This window comes from Muntiacus reevesi, chromosome 12 (assembly GCF_963930625.1).
Source record: "Muntiacus reevesi chromosome 12, mMunRee1.1, whole genome shotgun sequence".
In the NCBI taxonomy this organism is placed as follows: Eukaryota; Metazoa; Chordata; class Mammalia; order Artiodactyla; family Cervidae; genus Muntiacus; species Muntiacus reevesi.
In genome coordinates, this window is record NC_089260.1 from 68,194,950 (window position 1) to 68,218,110 (window position 23,161).

Genomic DNA, 23,161 nt, shown 5'->3' on the forward strand with positions numbered 1-23,161 from the left:
TATTTTTAGGGCAGAAGCTTTAAAAACCTGACCAACCACATTTTCTCTCTGTTCCCACTGTCATTCAAGGACACTTGGTGATGAAGCCTTCTTAACTAGGGTTCTGGAATAGTGGTTCCCTGCCATTTCCTCAACCAGTTCACAATGGACAGAAAATGTCAATGAAAAGTGAATCTTTGTTGAGGTAAGCCATTGAGATTTGGGGGGATGTCTCTCATGTCAACCTACTTGGGACTCTCCTGAAGGGTACAGTCATCACCTCCAATCTACATCCTTCTCATGATATGAGCACCATGATAGTGGAGGGATTAATACAGACTCTGTTGTCAGACTACCTGAGTTTACGTCTGGCTCTGCCCCTTACTAGCTGCACTATCTTAGGCAAATTACTTAACATCTACCTAAAATGGGAATGAAAATAGCATTGTCAGAATTAATTGACTAAACACACATACAGAGCTGAGAAGAGTGTCTGGGACATACTACAGGCTACTTGGACGCTTATCACATTTGAAGGCACTGTTGTTGTTAAGTCACTGAGTCATGTCTGATTCTTTGCGACCCCATAAACTGTAGCCCACCAGGCTCCTCTGTCCATGGGATATCTCAGGCAAGAATACTGGAGTGGGTTGCCATTTCCTTCTCCAGGGGATCTTCCCGGGCCAGGGATCGAACCCGTGTCCCCTGCATTGACAGGTGGATTCTTTTCCACTGAGCCACCTGGGAAGCCCATGCGGAACTATAGGAAAGTAGGATTTTCTTGTGGCCACACAGCTGAAAAGCAGGATTCTAAGACTAAACCAGGGCTGTTGTTTTTTAAACCTCATGCACTTCACAACATAGATACTGTACGTGTTATGTGAGTCTGGGCAAATAACTTCATCCAACCCAGAGTTTCAACAGTCATAAAATAAAACTCTTGCTGATTGTTTCACTTACAGAGCCTCTGTGAGCCTCAGAGGAGATAATGGATGTTAAAGCACTTTGCCAACTAATTGTGAGGGTCTATTAAACAGCACTCTGTGCTAATGCCATTGGGCAATTAACATTATCCAGGGAATGCACTGGAACATCTTAATGAAAAGACATTTAGATTTTTTATTTTCTTCTACAAAACAAAAATCATGAGAAGACAAACATGGTTGCTACATTATATTCTTTCTTTTTGTTGTGTCTGGAATTTGACTTAATAAAAGATAAGAATGAAATTATGGCAAAGTAATAAATAATTTACAGACAGTGACCCTCTTTGGAAAGGCTACCCAGCGGTGGCATAGAACTACAAACACATACCATGTGTTTCAAGACCAGTTTTTAAAGGAGTGCTCTGAATATCCTTGAAACTAAAATGGACGGAATTCTGCTCTGAGTTACAAGTCTTGTTTATTTTCTCCAAAGTAAAGCCACACTGATGCTTTGCTGTGCTTCATCACCGCAAATAGAGAAAAAAATGCCTATAGATCGCTCACCTTATAAACATGTTATCTTCCCTTTCTTCTCCATAAACTCTGAGCTTCTGGAGGGCAGGGGTACCATCTTTCATTTCCACATGCCCAGCACTTAGCACAGAGTGTGTGCTGTGTGCTCAGATGCTCATTCGTGTCCGACTCTTTGGGACCCCATTGACTGTAGCCCGCCAGGCTCCTCTGCCCATGGGCTTCTCCAGACAAGAATACTGGAGTGGGTTGCCATTTCCTTCTACAGGGGATCTTCCCAACCCAGGGATTGAAACCATGTCTAATGTCTCCTACATTGGCAGGCAGATTCTTAACCCCTAGCACATAGTGCTCAGATGTACTTATTGAATTCATGGACAAAATCTTTCTTTCTCTATAGCCTTTGGCTGCTTCTAAGAGCCCCAGGGGAACCATGGAGGTGCCTTTAGCCCTGCCAGTTGGAGAGTGGGGAGAATCTCCACATCTTCCCCCTTCAATTCAAGTAGCTTTGCTCTCATCTCTTTGCATAGAGGGCTTCTATCAAGGTTTCTTTGAAATAAAGACTCCACTTAATAGTTATTACAAAATTTTTTGTAGCTCTAGATCAAGCAGGGGTACCCATGATGCAGCAGTTAACCATAAAAAAGTGATGATGTTATTTCCTGTAACTGAACGATTAAAGAAGAGTGCTTGGTATATGGTAAAAGATGAAGAACCTTAGAAATGTTCTTCCAATTGAAATGCTGGAAAAAAAGGAAGAGCGTGGGAGTTAGTTAAGGAAGTCAGTTACAGTCACTGGGCGGGGCGTTCTGTGCAAGTGTCAAGTTTTATCTTTACAATAACTCTGTGTACCATTGCCAGCACCATTTTAGAACTGAGGAAACCGAGTTCCAAGAAGTTCCTTCCTTTTGGTCACACGTATAGCAGTGGAATAGCTGGAATTTCACCCCGGGGGTGTGAGTCTAAATCCAGGGGTCCACTTCTACTACCCGGAATGGTTTACTTTGAAAAAGAAGCCATCCTCAGCGGTACCTGAACCACTGAGGTTTAATCTGGCTCTGCCCAATAGATGGATGACACAGTCTCTGCTGATTAATTCCCAAAGTCAGCAGACCTATGACAAGCCCCCTTCCACAGAATTTTGAGTTCACTGAAGGCAGCACAGGAGTCACTCACTGTCAGGGTGGGGGCTGTCAGCACGCTGGTCATGCAGCCTGACTTTGCCTTCCACCATGATCTATTCCACAGCCTTTACTGGACGCTGGAGTCAGCTTGCCTTACAAACCTTGCAGCTCATCTGCTTCTAAAAAGTTGAAAAACTACCATGTCTTATCCTAGCATGGAAGTTGCAGTCTCATAAAATACTTCATATGATGCCCACAACAGTTCTGATAGGTAGATGCCTATCAGGATTATAAACTTCCATTTTACAGATGAGGAAACTGAGGCTCCCAGAGAGTTAAAACGTATTCAATATCTCTTTTGTGTTGAGCTCATGTTCTGTGTTGACTTCATGATCTCCTTTCATTCTCACAACCACCCGATACTACATATCCTATCCATTTATCTCATTCATTCATCCAACAAGGATTTCTTGAAGACCTCTGCAGATATAAGCAGGGAACCAAATAGACAAAGCAGAAAATCTGTTTCTGTCTTTATGGAACTTGAATTAGGATCCCCCCCCTCCCCATTTTACAGCTAAGGAGCCTGGCACGGAGAGAGGTTAAGTCTCTCGTTCAAGGTCAGGAAGTGACAGGTCCTGATCGGCCCTCAGAATGCCAGACTGCAGGCTGAGAGCTCCGCGGACACCTGACCACTCCTCGTAGTCCATTCAAGATCACCCTCCTGCTTTTGAGAGTGGGAAGGTAAGGGGAGAATCTAGAGCAGGATTTCTGGTCAAAAACAGTGTGAACCCCGTGAGAGAAAAGCAAGAGAAAGGATCCAGCCACCTATTTCCCACACTGAGCTCTATGTCTTTCTCTCTCTGTAAAAATAGATGTAAAAAACTAAGGTTGCCCTAAATGATGTGCTTGTGCATGCACGCGTGCGCACACATGTGTATGTGTATGTGTGTGTATGTGTGTGTGTGTGTACTCTACAATGCATATTACTTTAAAATCACAAGCACTTTCCTATGCCTTGGAATACTAACGCAAACCATGGCAACTAATGGTTCCTCATTTCCCTGTTTTGTAACATGCAAAAATTTATCTAACCATTTCCCTGCCTTTGGACATTTAGGGATTCAGATGAATATGCCTCAGGGTCTTTGCCCTGCCACTAATAGGCTGTGCGTCATTGACAGGAAGTTATTTATCCAATCAGAGTTTCATTTTCCTCCTCTGACAACTGGAGAAAGAGACAGTAGTTTCCTCACCTCACAGGGCTGTGGTCACTATTAGGCAAGGTGAGTCAGGAAGGTTATTTAATATAGCGTCTGGCACGTGGTAAGCATTCAATCAATATTAGCTTAATGAACTATTGCTACTAAATAGATTTGATCTTCACCACTGTAAATAATTTTGCAGAAAGAACCCTTGCTCACGCATTACAGACAACTCTGTTGCATTTTAAAGAGAACTACAGCTTTGTGGATGCTGTAGCCAATGACTTTTCAGATCAAGGTAAGAAAGAGGTTTGGAAAGGAAAGAAAGTTACACAGAGAGACAGAGACAGACAAGGGAGAAAGGGAGAGAAAGAAAAAGCGAAAAAGAAGTTCAAGAGGGAGACGGAAGAAGGAGGAGATGTCGAGGCATGCAGTAGGCTTGGGCACTCCTGCCTCTTAAGGGAAGAAAAATAAATCCTGATTTTCATTCCTCATCCTGCCATGCTGCTTGGCAGGACAACCCCACCACAAGGATTAAGACCTTTGCTCCAATTAACCGTTGGGGACAAGCCAGTTTCTGCTTGACATTCTGGTGTCATTCCATGTCTTTTTAGCAACTGCACTGAAAAGATCAGGCTCCGAAATTTTCATTAAGTTTCATCAAGGGAGCCTTTGCAGATCGTTAATAAAGATATTGCATATTACAGACTCTACCTTCAGCTCTAGTGTCTTATAAGCTATCAAGCCTCCCCAGAAATAGAGCCAGGGTGTGTGAAGAAGTGCCACCTGGAGCCACTTTTCAATCTACTTAATGGAACTATTATCTAGGCCTATTTTAATTAATTTAATTTTATGAACAGACATCCATGAGATGCTATTAAATGCTTCATTAGAAATAAAGCTACATTCAATCACCTTTTTTTTTTTTTGCCATTCACCCAGCTAATATCATGTTTCTAAAATCAACTATTTTTTCTGATGGAATACATTTACTAAGAGGTTTGATGAAGGTTTACGATCTTCTGATTGTCAGAGGTTCACTGACTTCTCTTCCCTCTCAAGGGCAGTTCTGATAATTTATTAAGGATGTATATGACACCTCCTAGGCTACCCTGTGACCCTTTGGGTGCCAATAGCAGATTGCAGGCATCAGAAAGAACTCCAGAAATCCAGAGATGAGATGTATCATGCTGTCATGGTTAAAACCAATGGTTCTGAGGGCAGATGGTTCTAGATTGGTGCCCTTGTTCGGCTACTGACTAGTTCTGTGGTTGTGGGCAATTACACAAACTCTCTAAGCTCCAGCTTCCTCACGGGTAAGGTAGGAGCCTAACTCCAGAGGTGAGTCAGGATGTACCCACACAGCCGTACTGATTGTTTATGGCTAGCACCCACTCAGACGGACGTCCCTGACTAGTCTGATTTGTCCATGTTGTAGCCACACTAGTGAGACAGTCAAGTCCTAGGCAGGCTGATAGGAAGTCTGGGGTTTCTGAGGAGGAGAGGGGGGTTTGGGGCTCTCAAAGAGGAGATAGGGGTCTGGAATTCTCAAGGAGGAGGAAAGGACAATCACCCTTCCCCACTACATTCCTTAGTATTAGTCACCTAAAACGTTTTTTTCTTTAAGCCTGGAACTGATGATTACACAACAAACAACTCAGTTTAAACTCCTTACTAAGGATTATGTAACAACAGTGTATCCTGTTTGAGGACAGTTTCTCCTTCCTGAAAACCTTCTGACTAATCCTGATATCTTAGAATGTATATTATGGGAGTGGGTCTGGTAAGATCTTTCTATTGGTGAGTTCTAATCCTGTTATCTTAAAATGTAAATTGTGGGAGTGGGTCTGGTAAAATGTTTACAACCTTGAGACATTCTTTTGATTTATTGTAATAACTAATTAAAAAGTATATAATTCCCTTGTCTAGTCTAGCAAGGGGGGCACTCTCCGTGCCCCTTCTGATGTCTGTGTCAGAAGCTTTCTCTGTCCCTTTTTATACCTTAATAAAACTCTGTGACACAAAAGCTCTTGAGTGATCAAGCCTGGTCCTTGGTCCTGAAGCTAAATCTTATTCTTCAGAGATCATAGTATCACTAGTTGTTCAATATTTTGCTCTCAGCCCTGCCTAACTTCTAGAATTGCTATATGGACTAAATGAGTGAAGACATGTAAAACACTTAGTTCATGGCATAGAGTAGGTGTTCATTAAACCTTATTGTTATTGTTATTATTATTTTATTAGACTAGAAGCCCTAAGAAATGAACAGATTTCTGTAACTTAACTGAGTCCAATTTTCCAGTGTCTAAACTCAGCCCTAATTGTTAAGATTCTATTAAAAAAATTTTTTTTTCTGGTGATAAATGCATGCTATGTATTTAAATTTTCAAAAGAACACCCTGAGTTAGGGCTCTTATGGTTCCCATTTCACAGAAGAGGTCATGCAGGCTTTGAGAAGTGAAGAAGCAGGAACCATATTATGTCTTCTGACTGCAGTTCACGATCAAGTATGTTCCCTTACAAGTCACTCTTCCAGGGAGCCATTGCTGTGATCACATCCAGCAAAAACTCTAATAAGGTGGTGTGTGTGTGCTCAGTCACTTAAATGTGCCCAACTCTTCGTGACCCCTTGGACTGTAGCCTGCCAGGCTCCTCTGCCCATGGGGATTCTCCAGGCAAGAATACTGGAGTGGGTTACCATGCCCTCCTCCAGGCGATCTTCACAACCCAGGGGTCAAACTCAGGTCTCCCACATTGCAGGCAGATTCTTTACTATCTGAGCCACCAGGGAAGCCTAGAACCCTGTCCAAATGCTTAGAGTATTATCAATCGACAAGGGAAGTTTACTATGATGATAAAATTTGATTTAAACTTCTAGGTCACATATGGTGTCTTGAGGGTCTCTTGGGGGCTTCAGCTTTGGAGGATTATAACCCTTTCCTATTTCACTTACTGCTCTATTTAAGGTCTTTACTCCTCTTTCCTGTACTGTTATAAAAATATCTCCCAACCAGTTTCCTTCCCCTGGGCCTCTGTTTTCTCTCATCCAGAGTCAACTGGGGAGAGTTACCCATCTCCATGGTTACCCTCCTCAAGCCCAGATCGGAACATGACACTTCCCCACTTTAAGTGTCAGAGACTTACAATCGCCTGAGGGATAAAACCTGGTATCTCAAAAGGTCACCAACTATCTGTGCACTAACTCCACAGACTGAATTTAGAATTATAGTGACCATGAAGCCTGCTTCAAATCCTTCACACACACACATACACATGCACCAACATACCCGTGAACACACATGTATAGACACATAGGTGCACATATACTCATGCAAATCCACATATCTCACAAAGACACACACACACCATACGTATACACATACATACACATACACACATATACACGCCACATATACACACATGGCACACATGTACATATATACAATACATACGAAAGAAAGTGAAGTTGCTTAGTATTGTCCAACTCTTTGCAACCCCATGAACTGTAGCCTACCAGGCTCCTCCGTCCATGGAATTTTCCAGTTAAGAGTATTGGAGTGGGTTGCATACATAAGCATATATACATACACACACACACACACACACACACACACACACACGTGGTTTCTGCCATTCTTAACTACGAGGGTAACCTTCTTCACAGCCTTGTGTTTTTTTAAAGGTACTTAAAAAAAATTTATCTGGCTGCATTGGGTCTTAATGTTGCCACCCAGGCTTAGCTGCCCCAAGGCATGTGGTATCTTCCTGGACCAGGGATCAAACCCACATCCCATGAGTGCAAGGTGGATTCTTTACCACTGGGCCACCAGGGAAGACCCATGTCTTTGTTTTTAGGAAAAAAACTTTGGATCTCAGTGAAAAGGATCACTGTGGAGATACATAGATGGGGAAACCGTTCCCTTACGCTTTTACTTCTGACAGTCTTGACTCTGTTTCCTTGGGAAGCCTTCCGGTGTTCTGAGTAGCATGCTTATCCCAGCTTTCCAGATTCCAGCTCTCTGTTCCCACTAGTGTGTGATGGAAGGAGAATCCCTATAACATATTTGGAGTGATCAGTGAATAAAGGCCCAGTGCCATTTTGAGCGTTGGTTTGCCATTTGTGCAGGAGTTATAAATCTCACCCAAACATGGACACGACTGAAGCTGCTGGGGTCAGATGCCATCTCACCATCAGAGCACCAGCCCCTCACTGTCAGTCTGTACTCTGGGGACTGGTGTTGGGATTCCGACTCCTTGAGGAAATGCCAAAAAGGGGGACAAAGAAAGCCTGACAAGGCGGGGGCAGTACCTCAGTAGGGATCCATCTCTAATGACAAATATACAGGGTGGCCATCAAGCCTGAGGATACCAGTCGATAAATGGCTTATCGACATTACAACGTATGCAAATAATGTTAAGTATGGTTCTAGACTTAATGGCTTCTTTGGAGTTTTCCAGTTGGAACAAGTGCCTTTGGGGCTGAATACAAAGTTGCATTGTGTCTAAGTGATGGTTGGTTAAGATTTTTGACTTTTTGGTAAAGCTATAGAACTGGAATTTTCTTCTCCACACATGGAGGTGCAAATATTGTCTGCTGGTCATTCCTCAGAGTGCAATACTTGACAGTAGGAGTGGAAACTCTACAAGTCTGAGCCAACTACAACTAAGGTTTGCCTAATTCTAGAGCTCGTATTTTATTTCTTGCACCATGCTTTGTTGGTAACCGGAAGAATTCATGCTGGACCTCAAGTCACCCACATTATAATCAAGGAGTTGTTGGAGTATTAATAGACTCTGACTCATGCAGTTAAAAAACACCCTCCTGAATTGTCTTGTTCTAAAGGAAGTAAAAGCTGTACTTAATAAACTAACAAGAGAAAGTCCTTGAATCACTTCAAGCCCTCCAAATCTCAGTGTCCCACTCCAAAGCTTCAGAAAGGACACTTTAAATTGGTTAAAATGGTCAGGAGGGATAAGATCCTCTCCAGAAGATAAATGGTAATGTTCTGAGACTCTTAAAGCATTTTGACAATCAATGTTCATTTCTTCTGCAATGTCATCTCTGCAGTATACCTTCTACTCAAGTTCAAGTTATAAACTCCTATAGAAAGTCTGTGAATGAATGGATAAAGAGAATATTCTTTCTTTCTTTTTTTCCTTCCTTCTCCCTCCCTTCTTTCCTTTCATCCCTCATTTCTTTCTCCCTTTCTCTCTCTCTCTCTCCACACAGAAACAGACACACAGAAACACTGGAATATTATTCAGGTTTAAAAATGAAGAAAATCTTGCCATTTGCAATAACCTGGATGAATGTGGAGGGTGTTATACTCAGTGAAATAAGCCAGAAAGAGAAAGACAAGTCCACTTATATGTGGACTGTTTCTTTTAAAAAAGTTGTACCAATAGACCCAGAGTAGAGAGGTGGTTGTCAGGAGTTAGCAATGAAGTAGAGAACAGGGTAAATGTTGGCCAAAGGGTAAAAATACTCATTATAAGATGAATAGATTCTGAGGTTTTAATGTAAACGTGATGACTATAGTTAACATTAATTATTGTATATTTGAAATTCACTGAGAGTAGGTCTTAAGCATTCTCATAAAAAGGTTACTGTGTGGAGTGATGGATGTGTTCATTAACTTGATTGTGATGATCATTAAAAAATGTTTAAGTAGGGTATTCCCTGGTGCTCCACTAGTTGAGAGTCTGCTTGCCAGTGCAAGGTACACGGGTTAGATCCTTGGTTTGGGAATCAAGATCCCACATGCCGTGGAGCAACTTCCCTGCGTGCCACGAGTACTGTAGCTTGCGTGCTCTACAGCCCATCCTCATCAACAGGACAAGCCACCAAAGTGAGAAGCCAGCGCATAAAAACCAGAGAAAGCCCGTGAGCAGCAGTGAAGAGCCCACGAGCCTCAACAAAGACTCAGTGGCTCTTAATTTTATTGATCAATTTAATCTTCACACAAATTTAAAGGAAGAGAGAAAGTCAGTAGAAGGTTTTGCTACTTACACTTGATTTTGATAAGTCATAAACTTGCAGAGGCCTCAGAGCTGATCTAATCCAACTTCCTCATTTCATAGACAACCAATCCAAGGAACGTCTCTAATGGGCAGCCACAGACAAGAGAGGGACCCAGGAGAGACCTGTTCATCACTGTATTTCCGGGACTTAGCACAGTATCTGACACATGGTAGAACTGAACAAATTATTTGTTGACTGACCTACTGATTGACTGACAGAGTTCAGAGACCTCATCAGATGCAGAGCTGGTATGAGACATTGGGTCTTCTGGGTTTCGGGCCCATTGCCTCCTTGAAACCAGTCAACACATTATCACAATTCAACCTAGTTTTCAGGGCAAGACTCTCAAGCATATGGATTAACAGCTGAGAAGCATCTGTAGCCTTTCCCATCTACGAAAGGCTGATCAAAGAGAACCCTGGTAGGAAGTGGTGGACTCCTTTCTCTATGGTCCCTCTTGGAAGAAACATCTGTATCTCCGTAGAAGAAGAGGTAATAGCAAGTGGACATCCCCAGTCTCTTTCCATTGGCCTACCTGGTTTTAAGGCTTGTGATGGTGGGGTTTTTCATTATATATGCATGTGTGCTAAATCACTTCAGTTGTGTCCAACTCTTTGCAACCCTATGGATTGTAGACCACCAGGCTCCTCTGTCCATGGGATTATTCAGGTAAGAATACTGGAGTGGGCTGCCATTTCCTCCTCCAGGGGATCTTCTCCATCTGGGATCAACCTGCATCTCCCACATTGGCAGGTGGATTCCTTACTACTGAGCTACCAGGGAAGCCTTCTCTCCATACACCTCATGGCTAAGCACCTCACCGCTTTGACCCGGCCCTGGTCATGGTTGGTTCCACAGGTGGGACCCTGAAGGCCTGCCCAGGGGGCACACCTGCCCACCCAGAGTGTGATGTCAGTCTCAGTCTTGAAATGACCAGGGTTGCTTCAGTGGGACAGGATCGTATGTAGGAAAAGTACTTCTATGCCCTCATCTTAATTAGGGGACTTCCCGGCCTTTCCCAATGTCAACAGACTTCTGCCTGAAACCTGAATAAAGTCAGGGATCTGTCAGCAGGTAGAAAGGCCAGGCACATGGTGTTGGTCACAGCCAGCTTCTATTGTAATAGAGAGGGAGCCTCCAACTCCTGCCTGTACCTGGACTGGTCTTGGGAACCAGCAGACAAGCTGAGCCTACAGTGGAGGGTGTGCATGGGGGTGTGGGTTGCTGTCTTTGATGACTTTAACCCAGACTAACACTCCCAAGCATCACACGTGCAACAGGTAGACCATACGATGAAAGTGTGTGTTCACAGGGAGAGTCTTCCAGTCTGTTTTCAACAATACCCTTCTTCTCTTAGAAGACAAGGCACAAGCCATGGAGATTTCTGCCTGTGAGTCCTCTCTTTGCTGCCTTTGCTGTGGTTGTGGGAGGATGTGATGCTTGGAGGATCTGCAAACATTTTGGAACCTTGAAAGGATCTTTGACAACACTGAGGTTTTATCCCACAGTCACAGACAGTCTAGTTCTAAAGTCCTTGACCTCAATAACTTATGCCCCTTTGATTAAATCTCTATTTGTCAGATATACTGACCAAAGCCAAGAGCACTTGTCACACACCCATGAAGACACCCTTGGTTGCCCTTCCTGTTGACCTTAGGATAAAATTAAAGTGAAAGTTACTCAGTCATGTCTGACTCTTTGTCAATTCTCCAGGCCACAATACCAGTGTGGGTAGCCGGCCCCTTCTACAAGGGATCTTCCCAACCCAGGGATCGAACCTGAATCTTCAGCATTGCAGGCAAGTTCCTCAGCAGCTGAACAACCAGAGAAGCCCAACAATACTGGATCTTCCCCACCCAGGAATGGAACCGGGTTCTCTTGCATTGCAGGCAGATTCTTTACCAGCTGAGCTACTGAGACCCCTTAACGTGATTGAGAAGGCCCTGCAGGTTCTGGCTGGTCCCAGGATGCTGCCTGCCTGTCACCACATTCCAGTCGAGACCTCACCAACTGCCATGGCACCACATGCCAAATTATGCACACGGCCACCTATTCTCCAAGCTCTCCATTCCACCTCCAGAATCTAACATCTTACTTTTCAGGTAACAGCTTAGACATCTGTAGGCTGGAAAGTCTTCTTCAGCACCCCAGATTGCACAAACTGTTGGTTTTCTATCACCCCAACCACGCTGGTCTGATTCATCTCAGAGCGAACTGTACTGTGTTGAAATTGTCTATGTATTATCTCTCCCACTGCACTGTCATCTTCCTGAAGGTAAGCCCTACATTCATCATGTTCCTTGCTGTATCCCCAGAGGAACATTGGTTATACAAATTTGTTGAACAAATAATGAAAAGGAAGTATATCTAGAATAGACTGAAACTAGCAGGTTTATTGGCTTTACGGGAGAACTAATGGGCATAAATCTTCACGAAATAAGTCAAAGAACTCCACCTTGCAACATACACAATTGACCGTAAAGGATAGATAGGGTACTTTTGGTCTTTTCCATCAAGCCCACCAAAGGCCCGGGATTAGGAAGAAGATCCCAAGTTACCTGATGGTTTTGATCATGCTGAGGCCCATTTCAACGCAGCAGTGGGCGTGGTCCTGCCGGGGCTCAGGAAGTCCTGAAACGCAGTAGTAGCAGTCCCCCAGAATTTTAATACGAAGGCAATGATGCTCCTGAAAAGCATAATGCGGGAAAGGATTGAGTCAGCAGATAGGTAAGTGCTTCTGAAAGGCTTGGGAAAGAGGGAAGCTGGGTCAAGAGGCCTGCACCTTGGAATCAGGGGCTCCTACTTTTGAAAAGCTGCTATCATCTTCCCAGGAAATTAGGGGATGTTTGAAGGTATCAGGGGCAGAATGGAGTCATGGAAAAACAGTGGATTTTGAGCCTGACAGATACACAGTCATATCGGGGCTCTAATCTCAATACCCACTGTATGGATGGACCTGGCAGAGTGGGCATTCAACATGTGTATTCAGTGTTTCCCTATGAGTCCTGCTCCCACTATACATTTCCTTTCAGGACATGTCCTTGGACTGGTAGTTTTTGTTGTTGCTGTTGTTGCTAGCTCAAAACAAGCACTTAAATATATAAATCACTTAAAGATACCAACCTTTTCGACTCTATATATATAAAGTCCTTTCCCAACTAGGGTACTGGCACCTTAATAAGAGGGACTGACTATGTCTAATACATACTTCCATTCATTTATTAATTCATATGCTTGTTCATTGATAAAAACATCAGTTGAGCACCTATCTGTCATAAGGTAACCATTGTCCTGACACAAAGGTGATTAATAACAGCCCCTAGTATGCACCATGAACTTTCCGGGTGGCTCAGTGGTAAAGAATCTGTCTGCCAAAGCAGGAAACTTGGGTCTGATCCCTGGGTCAGGAAGATCCCCTGGAGGAGGGTATGGCAACCCACTCCAGTATTCTTGCCTGGAGAATCCCATAGACAGAGGAGCCTGGTGGGCTACAGTCCATGGGGTCGCGAAGAGTCAGACATGACTTAGCAACTAAAGAACAACAATATGCATCATATATTAAATGGAATGAATCTCATGACAACCTTGAGGTAGGTATAGTTTTTATCCTCATCACTTCACCAGTGAGAAGCAGGACACAGCTGTTTGGTGGATTCACATTCTTGAAGGTATGATTCTTACAAAGTTTCAGAGAACAACAGGCATCTAGGAAACCATGCATCTTTTCATACTGAACTGGAATAGGCTGGATTTTGCAGATTTTAGAGGACAGAGAACTTGGGACAGTATAGCATTGGGGCAAAGAAAGCCGGCAGAGGAACTCCACTGTAGCAGGTCAAATCCTAGACCCCCACCTCATCTTTACAGTGTGTCTTTAGATAAATTACTTAACCTCTGAGCCTCTGTTGCCTCATCTATAAAAAGAGGATAGGTCTAGGACCTCAGGGATGTCCCTGGTCATCACATGGTTGAAACTCTGCACTTCCAACGCAAGGGGCAATGGTTCAATTCCTGGTTGGGGAGCTAAGATTCCATAGGCCATGTGGTCCAAAAGTTTAAAAACAAATAAAATAAAATTAGGTCTTTAAGAAAAAAAAATAGGACCCCACTGTGTGATTGTAAAGATGAAGGAAGATGATGTGTGTGAAGGTTTAGTAGAAGGTCAAGCAGATGGGGCACTAAAAATACTGCCCGTCTCTGTGATGGGGACTTGGATTCCTGTCCTAGTTCTTCCACATCTCTGTGACCACAGTAGAGTCCCTCTAGATCCCCTTGGGCTAGATGCCTGGGACTCAATGACCTGTGAGGTGTTCTCTAGATTTGATGCCCTGGAAGCCTATGAGTCTAGGGCTTTGTGGGTGAGTGGCTCTCCTTCGGAAACCAGAGTCCAAGGGCAGGAGGAGGGGAACTGCAGACACCAAGGGGCCTGCTGAGATGCCAGGAGCACACCGATGCCCTGGTACTACAGGCTCTAAAGCACCATGCTGGCTTCCTAAGCGGAAGAGCAGTTGGGACATTATGTTTGGGTAACGAGTGAAATCACTCTCCCAATAAAAAAAAACAAATACCAGACAGGGAAAAGAGAACCAGAACTGGCTCTGGTGTTTCCCTGTCTGCATCAGATCTCCAGGGTCTTGCCAACCTTCCCAAACGGGAACAGATGTGATCTTCAGAATGCTGATAGCATGCACAGCATCCCACGGTTATTTTTAGGAGCATGTAGTTTCTAATCTATTGGCGGCTCCAGTGCCACTAATTTTGCAAGACAACAAAAAGGGGAACTCAAGACCTTTGCTTGTTTCTTCTAACACACTCGAGACTGTGATGGCCAGAATGGAACTAGACAGACCTAGCTCACTGGTTCTGACAGTTTCTAGATTTGTGTAGTCCATGGGACAGTTATATACATATATATACATATATATATAAGACAACCAATGGGCCCAAGGGACTGCACCAAGGTTCAATTTTGCGTTTTGCCAAGGAAGTATGAAAAATGTCCATCGACATACAAAAATAACAACCCAACTATCCCACTATTTCCATCGCTTTATAAAAGAAAAGGCATTTTTAACCCACTTCACTCTGTATAATAGGTTCTAGGTTCATCCGCCTCATCAGAACTAACTCAAATGCATTCATTTTTATGGCTGAGTAATATCCCATTATGTATATGTACCACAACTCTTTTATCCATTCATCTGTCGATGGACATCCAGGTTGCTACCATGTTCCAGCTATTGTAAATAGTGCTGTTGATGGACATCTAGGTTGCTTCCATGTTCCAGCTATTGTAAATAGTGCATTGAACAATGGGATACATGTATCTTTTTCAACCTTGGTTTCCTTGGGGTATATTACTAGGAGTGGGATTGCTGGGTCATATGGTGGTTTTATTCCTAGTTTTTTTAAGGAATCTCCATACCGTCTTCCATAGTGGCTGTATCAATTTACATTCCCACCAACAGTGCAAGAGTGTTCTCTTTTCTCTACACCCTCTCCAGCATTTATTGTTTGTAGACTTTTTGATGATGGCCATTCTGACTGGTGTCAGGTGATATCTCATTGTGGTTTTGATTTGCATTTCTGTAATCATGAGTGATGTTGAGCATCTTTTCATGTGTTTGCTAGCCATCTGTATGTCTTCTTTGCAGAAATGTCTGTTTAGGTCTTTTTCCCACTTTTTGACTCGGTTGTTTGTTTTTCTAGCATTGAGTTGTATGAGCTGTTTCTATATTTTGGAAATTAATCCTTTGTCAGTTGTTTAAATTGCTATTATTTTCTCCCATTCTGAGGGTTGTCTTTTCAACTTGCTTATAACTTCCTTTGCTGTGCAAAAGCTTTTAAGTTTAATCAGGTCCCCCTTGATTACTTTTGTTTTTATTTCCACTACTCTAGGAGGTGGGTCATAGAGGATCTTGCTATGAAGTGAGTCAGAAAGAGAAAGATAAATATCATATCCTAATGCACATATATGGAATATAGAGAAATGGTACTGAAGAATTAATTTACAGGGCAGCAGTGGAGAAAGGGACATAGAGAATAGACTTATGGACATGGGGAGAGGGGAGGAGAGGGTGAGATGTAAGGAAAGACATGGAAACTTACATTACCATATGTAAAATAGACAGCCAAGGGGAATTTGCTGTCTGGCTCAGGAAACAGGGGCTCTGTGTCAGCCTAGAGGGGTGGGGTGGGGAGGGAGACAGGAGGGAGGTTCAAAAGGAGGGGATATATGTGTACCTATGGCTGATTCACGTTGAGGTTTGATAGAAAACAACAAAATCCTGTAAAGCAATTATCCTTCAATAAATAAATAAATTAAAATAAATAAATAAAATGGTGAAGGTCATCATAAAGAAGGAATGAGAAGTTGTCATATCTTCAAGGAGTCTAAAGGAGACATGAGAACTAAATATGGTATCCTGGTTTAAAACTAAGGCAATTTGAATGAAAAATGGACTGTCATTAATAGTAATCTATCAAAATTTGATCATTAATCTCAATGAGTGTATCATACTAGTGTAAGATTTTCATAATAGGGGAAACTTGCATGTAGGACACATTGGAAATCTGTACTATTTCACAATTTTTTTCTATAAAGATAAAACTGTTTTAAAATAAAAACTACATTCAACTTTTTTAAGAAAAAAAAGGAAAAGGACACATGCTTGGAATAAAGAAAAGTTTTTGGCACTAAATGAAATTAATGATAAAAACGCACTATAATTCTGTGTATGTATTACAGATGTGTAGATATACATGCAATTACTGTACATATATATACTGTATATATTGATATATATATATGTTGTATACATATAGATATGCACACTACAGAAATGTGAGCTTTCATATACATATATATATATGTGTATGTATATATATGAGTGTATATATATATATGTATCTCATAGTGGCCACATGTTAAAAATCTGTTTGCAAAGGAGCAAACCCCTCGCTCTTATTTTGAGGAGCACAGTGAGGCTGGGAGGCAGTGGCCGGTGACATCAGCTGGGCACCCTTCATGTGCAAATGGTCTTTGGGCAGAGCTGACAGTGACTCAGGCCACTGGTGACCTGGTGCAGTGGAGACATCTTCCTCCCTGTTGACCATGGGAGGATGGAGGGGAAGGGTGGAGCAGGGAACACTTTGGTCTAAAAATCAGACCTCCATTCTAGTCAAATTTATCAGCTGTCTGACCTTCGATAAGTCATGGAAGCTACTGATATGCAGGTTTCAATTTGCCGTATATGACTTCAGTCAATGATCCGCTTGTCCTTAACAAATAATAAAGCAAGCATGGCCGTCGGCTAGCAATGACAATGACAGCTAGCATCTGAAAATAGTCTTCTCCACATTCAACACCATACCTTCTCTTTTCTCCTCTGAGTATCACAACAGCCTTGAACACAGCAGAGCGTGTTTTTAGATATGAAAACTGTGCCACAGGGCAGCTGGCTAAAAATAATGATATGGATATAAATGATATTCAACAGCCCCAAATTAGTCATTTTTCCATGAAGACAGAGGTGAAAGAATTTTGGAAAAACTTAGGGAAAGGGAGTTGTATTTATTGAGCACATACTACATGCCAGGCTATGTGGTGAAGGCATCACATTGACCTTGTCTGGTCTTTATGACCACATTCTGAGTCACATGTCACTTCACAGATGGCTTACGGAAATGGAGGTCATCCAGCAAGTCAGAGGCAGAGTGGAATTCACAGCATCTCTGTTTGACTTTGGGGCTACATGCTCTCTTTAGAAAAATACAGAAATTGCGGCAGAGTCTAGAATGACAGATTTCCTGACAAAATGTGATTTGGAAGGAGACATGTAAAACCGTTTATTACCTTTTGGAGCAGACAGAGAACAATGTGGTGAAGATATCTGAAGGGCCCATTTTCCTTCTAAACAAAGGTGAAGCTGACAGCTTCTTGAAAAATTGTGGTCCCCAAATAAATACCATTTGTGTATGTATATATGGCTCAGACAGTAAAGAATCCGCCTACAATGCAAGAGATCTGGGTTCAATCCCTGGGTAGGGAAGATCCCCTGGAGAAGGAAATGGCAACCTACTCTAATATTCTTGCCTGGAAAACCCCATGGACAGAGAAGCCTGGAGGGCTACAGTCCCTGAGGTCACACAGTCAGACACGACTGAGTGACTAACGCTTTCACATAAATATAATAATAATTTGTGTATGTATATATAAATATAAATAAGGAGATAGTGAGGGACAGGGAGGCCTAGAGTGCTGCAGTCCATGGGGTCGCATAAAATGAGACACAACTTAGCAACTGAATAACACCATATAAATATAAATACAAATATGAAAGGGCCTGTCTTCTCATCTGTCAAGTTCTGTCAATTTGCAGACACATTCTTCTGATCAATTCCTGTGAGCTGTCAGACGATCTGACAGTAATATTCAGGCAACTTCTTTTTTTTTTTTTTTTTTTACCAGAAACTGCTTTGAAAAATTCACATTAAAAAAGCCAGGTTCCTTTGAAAAAAGATACAGAAAAAGAAAAATAAAGTCAGGTGAGGGTCTTGTAAATTTTATTCAGTTAGTCCTAATATAATCCTTTTCTTCTCACTTTAATGGCTTTGATATGATATAAGTCTTGGGGAAAAAATCCAGAGAATTTAGGAAACCATATATGTACTATTGAGGAGACACAGGCACCAAATTATCAAAGATGGTTATATCATCAGGGAGGGGTAAGAGAATGAAGAAAGCTGAGTGCCGAAAAATTGATGCTTTTGAACTGTGGTTTTGGAGAAGACTCTTGAGAGTCCCTTGGACTGCAAGGAGATCCAACCAGTCCATCCTGAAGGAAATCAGTCCTGGGTGTTCATTGGAAGGACTGATGCTTAAGCTGAAACTCCAATACTTTGGCCACCTCATGTGAAGAATTGACTCATTGGAAAAGACCCTGATGCTGGGAGGGATTGAGGGCAGGAGGAGAAGGGGACAACAGAAGATGAGATGGTTGGATGGCATCACCAACTCGATGGACATGGGTTTGAGTAAACTCTGGGAGTTGGTGATGGACAGGGAGGCCTGGCATGCTGCGATTCATGGGGTTGCAAAGAGTTGGACATGACTGAGCGACTGAACTGAACTGAAGATTATAGGGTTGCATAGTTTCTATATGGTCTCTTTTTTAAAAAGCTAAAAAATTTTTTGGCCACATTGCACAGCATATGGGATCCTAGTTCCCTAACCAGGGATTGAACCTATGCCCGCTGCATTGGAAGCAGGGAGTCCTAACCACTGGACCATGAGGGTTCCATGTGCTGTCTCTATCTTTGATGTTTGAATTTACATAATGGACAAGTAAGGCTTTAGTAATCAGAAAAAAAAAACACACAAAACATGAAAAGGAAAAAGACTCTCAGAACAAGAACATTAGTGCCACGAATGTACTTTAAAAAGTTATATTAGAAATCATGGCAATTTTTATGGTACTTTATCTAACTGTAACTATACAAATTAACACATGAATATATTGCCCCAGTAAAAATAAAGCTGTAGATAAGTCTCCTTGAGTACTCTCTCCCCCTCAGACACACCACACGCTAGAAACCTGGTCCCCTTTCCCCTCTTGAGAGACTGCTGTGCATTTATACAAACATTTCTATATTTCTATGTATGCACTATTTTTCATGCTCTTTAGCTACAAATTGATCAATTTTGTCTTTCAGTTGCTAAGTCATGTCCAACTCTTTTAGACCCCATGGAGTGCAGCACGCCAGGACTCCCTGTCCTTCTCTATCTCCTGGACTTTCCTCAGATTCATGTCCATTGAGTTAGTGACGCTGTCTAACCATCTCATCCTCTGCCGCCTCCTTCTCCTTTTGCCTTCAATCTTTACCAACATCAGGGTCTTTTCCAATGAGTCAGCTCTTCACATCATGTTCATGAGGCTCTTTGCATCACTGTTTATGGGGTTCTCACAGCAAGAATACAGGGGTGGTTTGCCATTCCCTCCTCCAGTGGACCATGTTTTGTCAGAACTCTTAACTATGACTCATCCATCTTGGATGGTCCTGCATGGCATGGCTCATAGCTTCATTGAGTTACGCAAGGCCCTTCACCATGACAAAGCTGTGATCCATGGAGAGGAAACTGATCATACCATGTTTATAGATCTAAGACGTGTTTTTTCACGCAAAAACTTGTCTTGAAATTTCATGTTTGGTACAGAAATGGCTATCTCATTCTTTAAAATCTATTGATAAGCTTTCCATAGTGTTGGAATAGTTTCTTTTTTAAAGATATTATTTTTGATGTGGGCCATTTTTAAAGTCTTTATTCAATTCATTACAATACTGCTTTTGTTGTTTATGTCCTGGTTTTTTGGCCCTGAGGTATATGGGATCTTAGTTCCCCTCATCAGGGTTCAAATTCATGCCCCCTGCATTGGAGCATGAAGTCTTAACCACTGGACCACCAGGGAAATCCCAGAATTGTTTCTTGCAACAATAATTTAGGTTGCTTCCCATTTTGTCAGGAATCTGAAAGAAGGTTTAAGATGTAATGATGTTGCTTTAAATTTACAATTTTAAAGCCTTGATAATAGCATACATATTATTCCTAATTTTGAACGGAGAGGGGTAGTTATGAACTATTTTTTTTTTTAAAGATCGAGGATCAAAAGTTACTAGAGTTTGCTAAGGGCACCAGAAAGAGTCAAAAACATTCTGCTTTGAGCAGTCTGAACCACAAAGGCACTGAGGAACTCAATCACATTAAGAGGATCTTTAACAGAAAGCTTTGAAGTTTTGGCCTGTATCTTAATGATGCAGTGAATAAATGGGCAGCTGCAGTAGATGGTATTTACATGGGAAGTGGGTTCTGTCAGACGTATGACATAAAACAGCAAAGAATTACGGGCACAGCCGGGAGAGGTCATTACAAAGCCACAGAATTTTGATACTAAAAGATACGAGAAAAGGCAAGTCTAATCTGCTTGTACACAGAAGCAAAATCTGTGACACACTTGGTTAAGTGATTTGCCCGAGGTTGGGAGGCAAAAGCATTTCAAGTAGGTTTTTGCATTCCAAGGTGAGCTGAATTGTTTTCACTGGCAGGATTTCTCAAGCGGAATCCCCTAGAGTAGAAGACATTGATGCCCCTGGGGTAGGTGGGTGGGTGAAAATGGGGTAGGAGTAGCGTGGGAACTATTGAGTACTTCTGGGTGTGCTGAGGACTTATTTTGAGCCAGACTTTGTGTTGTTTCATTTATCCCTCATTACTATTCTGATTTGGAAACTGAGACTCAGAGAGATGATTTGTAGTTAATTGAAGTCCAACCCATAGCTGTCCATAGCTCATCCAGTAGTCACAAACGGATGTGAGAGTTGTACCGTAAAGAAAGCTGAGCGCTGAAGAATTGATGCTTTTGAATTTTGGTGCTGGAGAAGACTCTTGAGAGTACCTTGGACTGCAAGGAGATCAAACCAGTCAATCCTAAAGGAGATCAACCCTGAGTATTCACTGGAAGGACAGATGCTGAAGCTAAAGTACTAATACTTTGGGTACCTGATGCAAAGAGCCAACTCATTGGAAAAGACCCTGATGCTGGGAAAGATTGCAGGCAGGAGGAGAAGGGGATGACAGAGGATGAGATGGTTGGATGGCATCACTAACTCAATGGACATGAATTTGAGCAAACTCTGGGAGATAGTGGAGGACAGAAGAGCCTGGCGGGCTACAGTCCATGGTGCTACAGAGGGTTGGACATGACTGAGCACTATTCTGATAGGAAACTGAGGTTCAGGCAGGGAATGTGCAACTGAAGTTAACTGAAGTCCAGCCCACAGCCGAAGTTCTAGAAACCTAACTTTCAGAGTCGTCCAGTGTGAATAACAATAAATCTCTGACATCTCGCTCCATTCCTAAAATGCCTGGAGCATTGCTCGGTGGTCAGAAGCCAGCACCTGGCCTCAGGTGGCCTGAATCACAGATGCACCACCTACCAGGGGTCCTGGGCAGATTATTTGACTTCTTTGAGTCTTGGTCACTTGCTCTACAAAACGGGAACAAGAAAAAAACTTCCCTTATAGAATTCTTATAAGAACTGCCTAACTGTAAGTTAGGTAATCCAGGGCAAATACACCGGGTAACACAGAATGTACACTAGGCAGTTGATGAATGTTTAATATGATCGAAATTAATCATTTTACTCCATTGTCTATCTGCATTTATTTTGATATTCATTTTTTAAAAATCTTTCAATATGACTCAAGCTCCAGAAGGACTACAGCTTCTTGCAGCCCAGGGACTTGATGGGCTATGCACGGCCATCTCACCTCACCCTGACCAAGTACAGGGTGAAAGTTGAAGTCTGTAATGTCCGATTCTCTGCAACTCCACGGACTGTAGCCCGCCAAGATCCTCTGTCCGTGGGATCCTCCAGGCAGGAATACTGGAGTGGGTTAGGCATTCCTTTCTCCAGGGGATCTTCCCCACCCAGGGACTGAAACCGGGTCTCCTGCACTGCAGGCAGATTTTTTACCATCTGAGCCACGAGGGAACCCCAGTGTACAGTGTAGCTAGGGTAAAAAGCCAGAGCTACAAGGTCAAGTCCACATTCCTTAAATGTTGCACTGTGCCCTCCAGACTTGTGTCTGCTCTCCTTTTTAAGCTCACTCCTCACTGCAGTCTGCCATGCCCTTTACGCTTCAGTAATCTTGAGCTCCTTATAGCTCTCCAAACAAGCAGCACACTTCCGCATTTTCACACTTGCCTGCCTTTGCATCGCGGCTCAGCCTGGAAGGTGCTTTGTTATCTAATCTGATGCTGGCAAAGCTCCTGCTCTTCCTCAGACCCTGTCTGCATAGGGCCTCTTCTCCTGATGCTGCTCAACCACCCCCCTCCTCACCCCAAGCACTGACCGTCCCTTTCTCTGTCCACCAGGACTTCTGTGCCCACTGTCTGTATCACACTGTCCTGCAAAGTTGGCAGACTTGTTTCTCCCTTAGCAGAGTCTGAGGGCAGGGGCTGATTCTGTCTTGCCACTGCCTCACGTGGTTCCTGGCACATAGTAGGTACACAGGCAGTGTTGACTGAACAACTTGGATTGCATCTTTCATACAATCCTTTATCTGGGTCAATGCGGATTGCTGTGGCACCAGAAACTGATCTTGATCATATCTCTCAGCTCTCTTTGGAGGGCCATTTTTGTTCTTCTCAGCACCTTGGGCAAAAATATTTAGAAACAGAATATGAAGTAGAAGAACTATGTGCAACTGGCACCAACCATCCTTGAAGCAGCGATAAAAAGCAATGGTGTACATTCTTTCCTGCCTTCAGGTTAATCTGACCCTTCTCCTGAAAGGAGACCTCTTTCCACCTCTTCT

At 42.7% G+C, this 23,161-nt stretch overlaps 1 protein-coding gene across 1 annotated transcript in view; it reads right to left on the bottom strand.

The window, feature by feature from the left end:
• Positions 1-23,161, bottom strand: part of ADCY8 (adenylate cyclase 8) — a 225,457-nt gene that overhangs the window by 113,940 nt on the left and 88,356 nt on the right. The window contains exon 5 of the mRNA XM_065902994.1: positions 12,346-12,473. Within this exon, the coding sequence (XP_065759066.1) occupies positions 12,346-12,473 (128 nt within the window). The remainder of the gene's footprint in view (positions 1-12,345; positions 12,474-23,161) is intronic.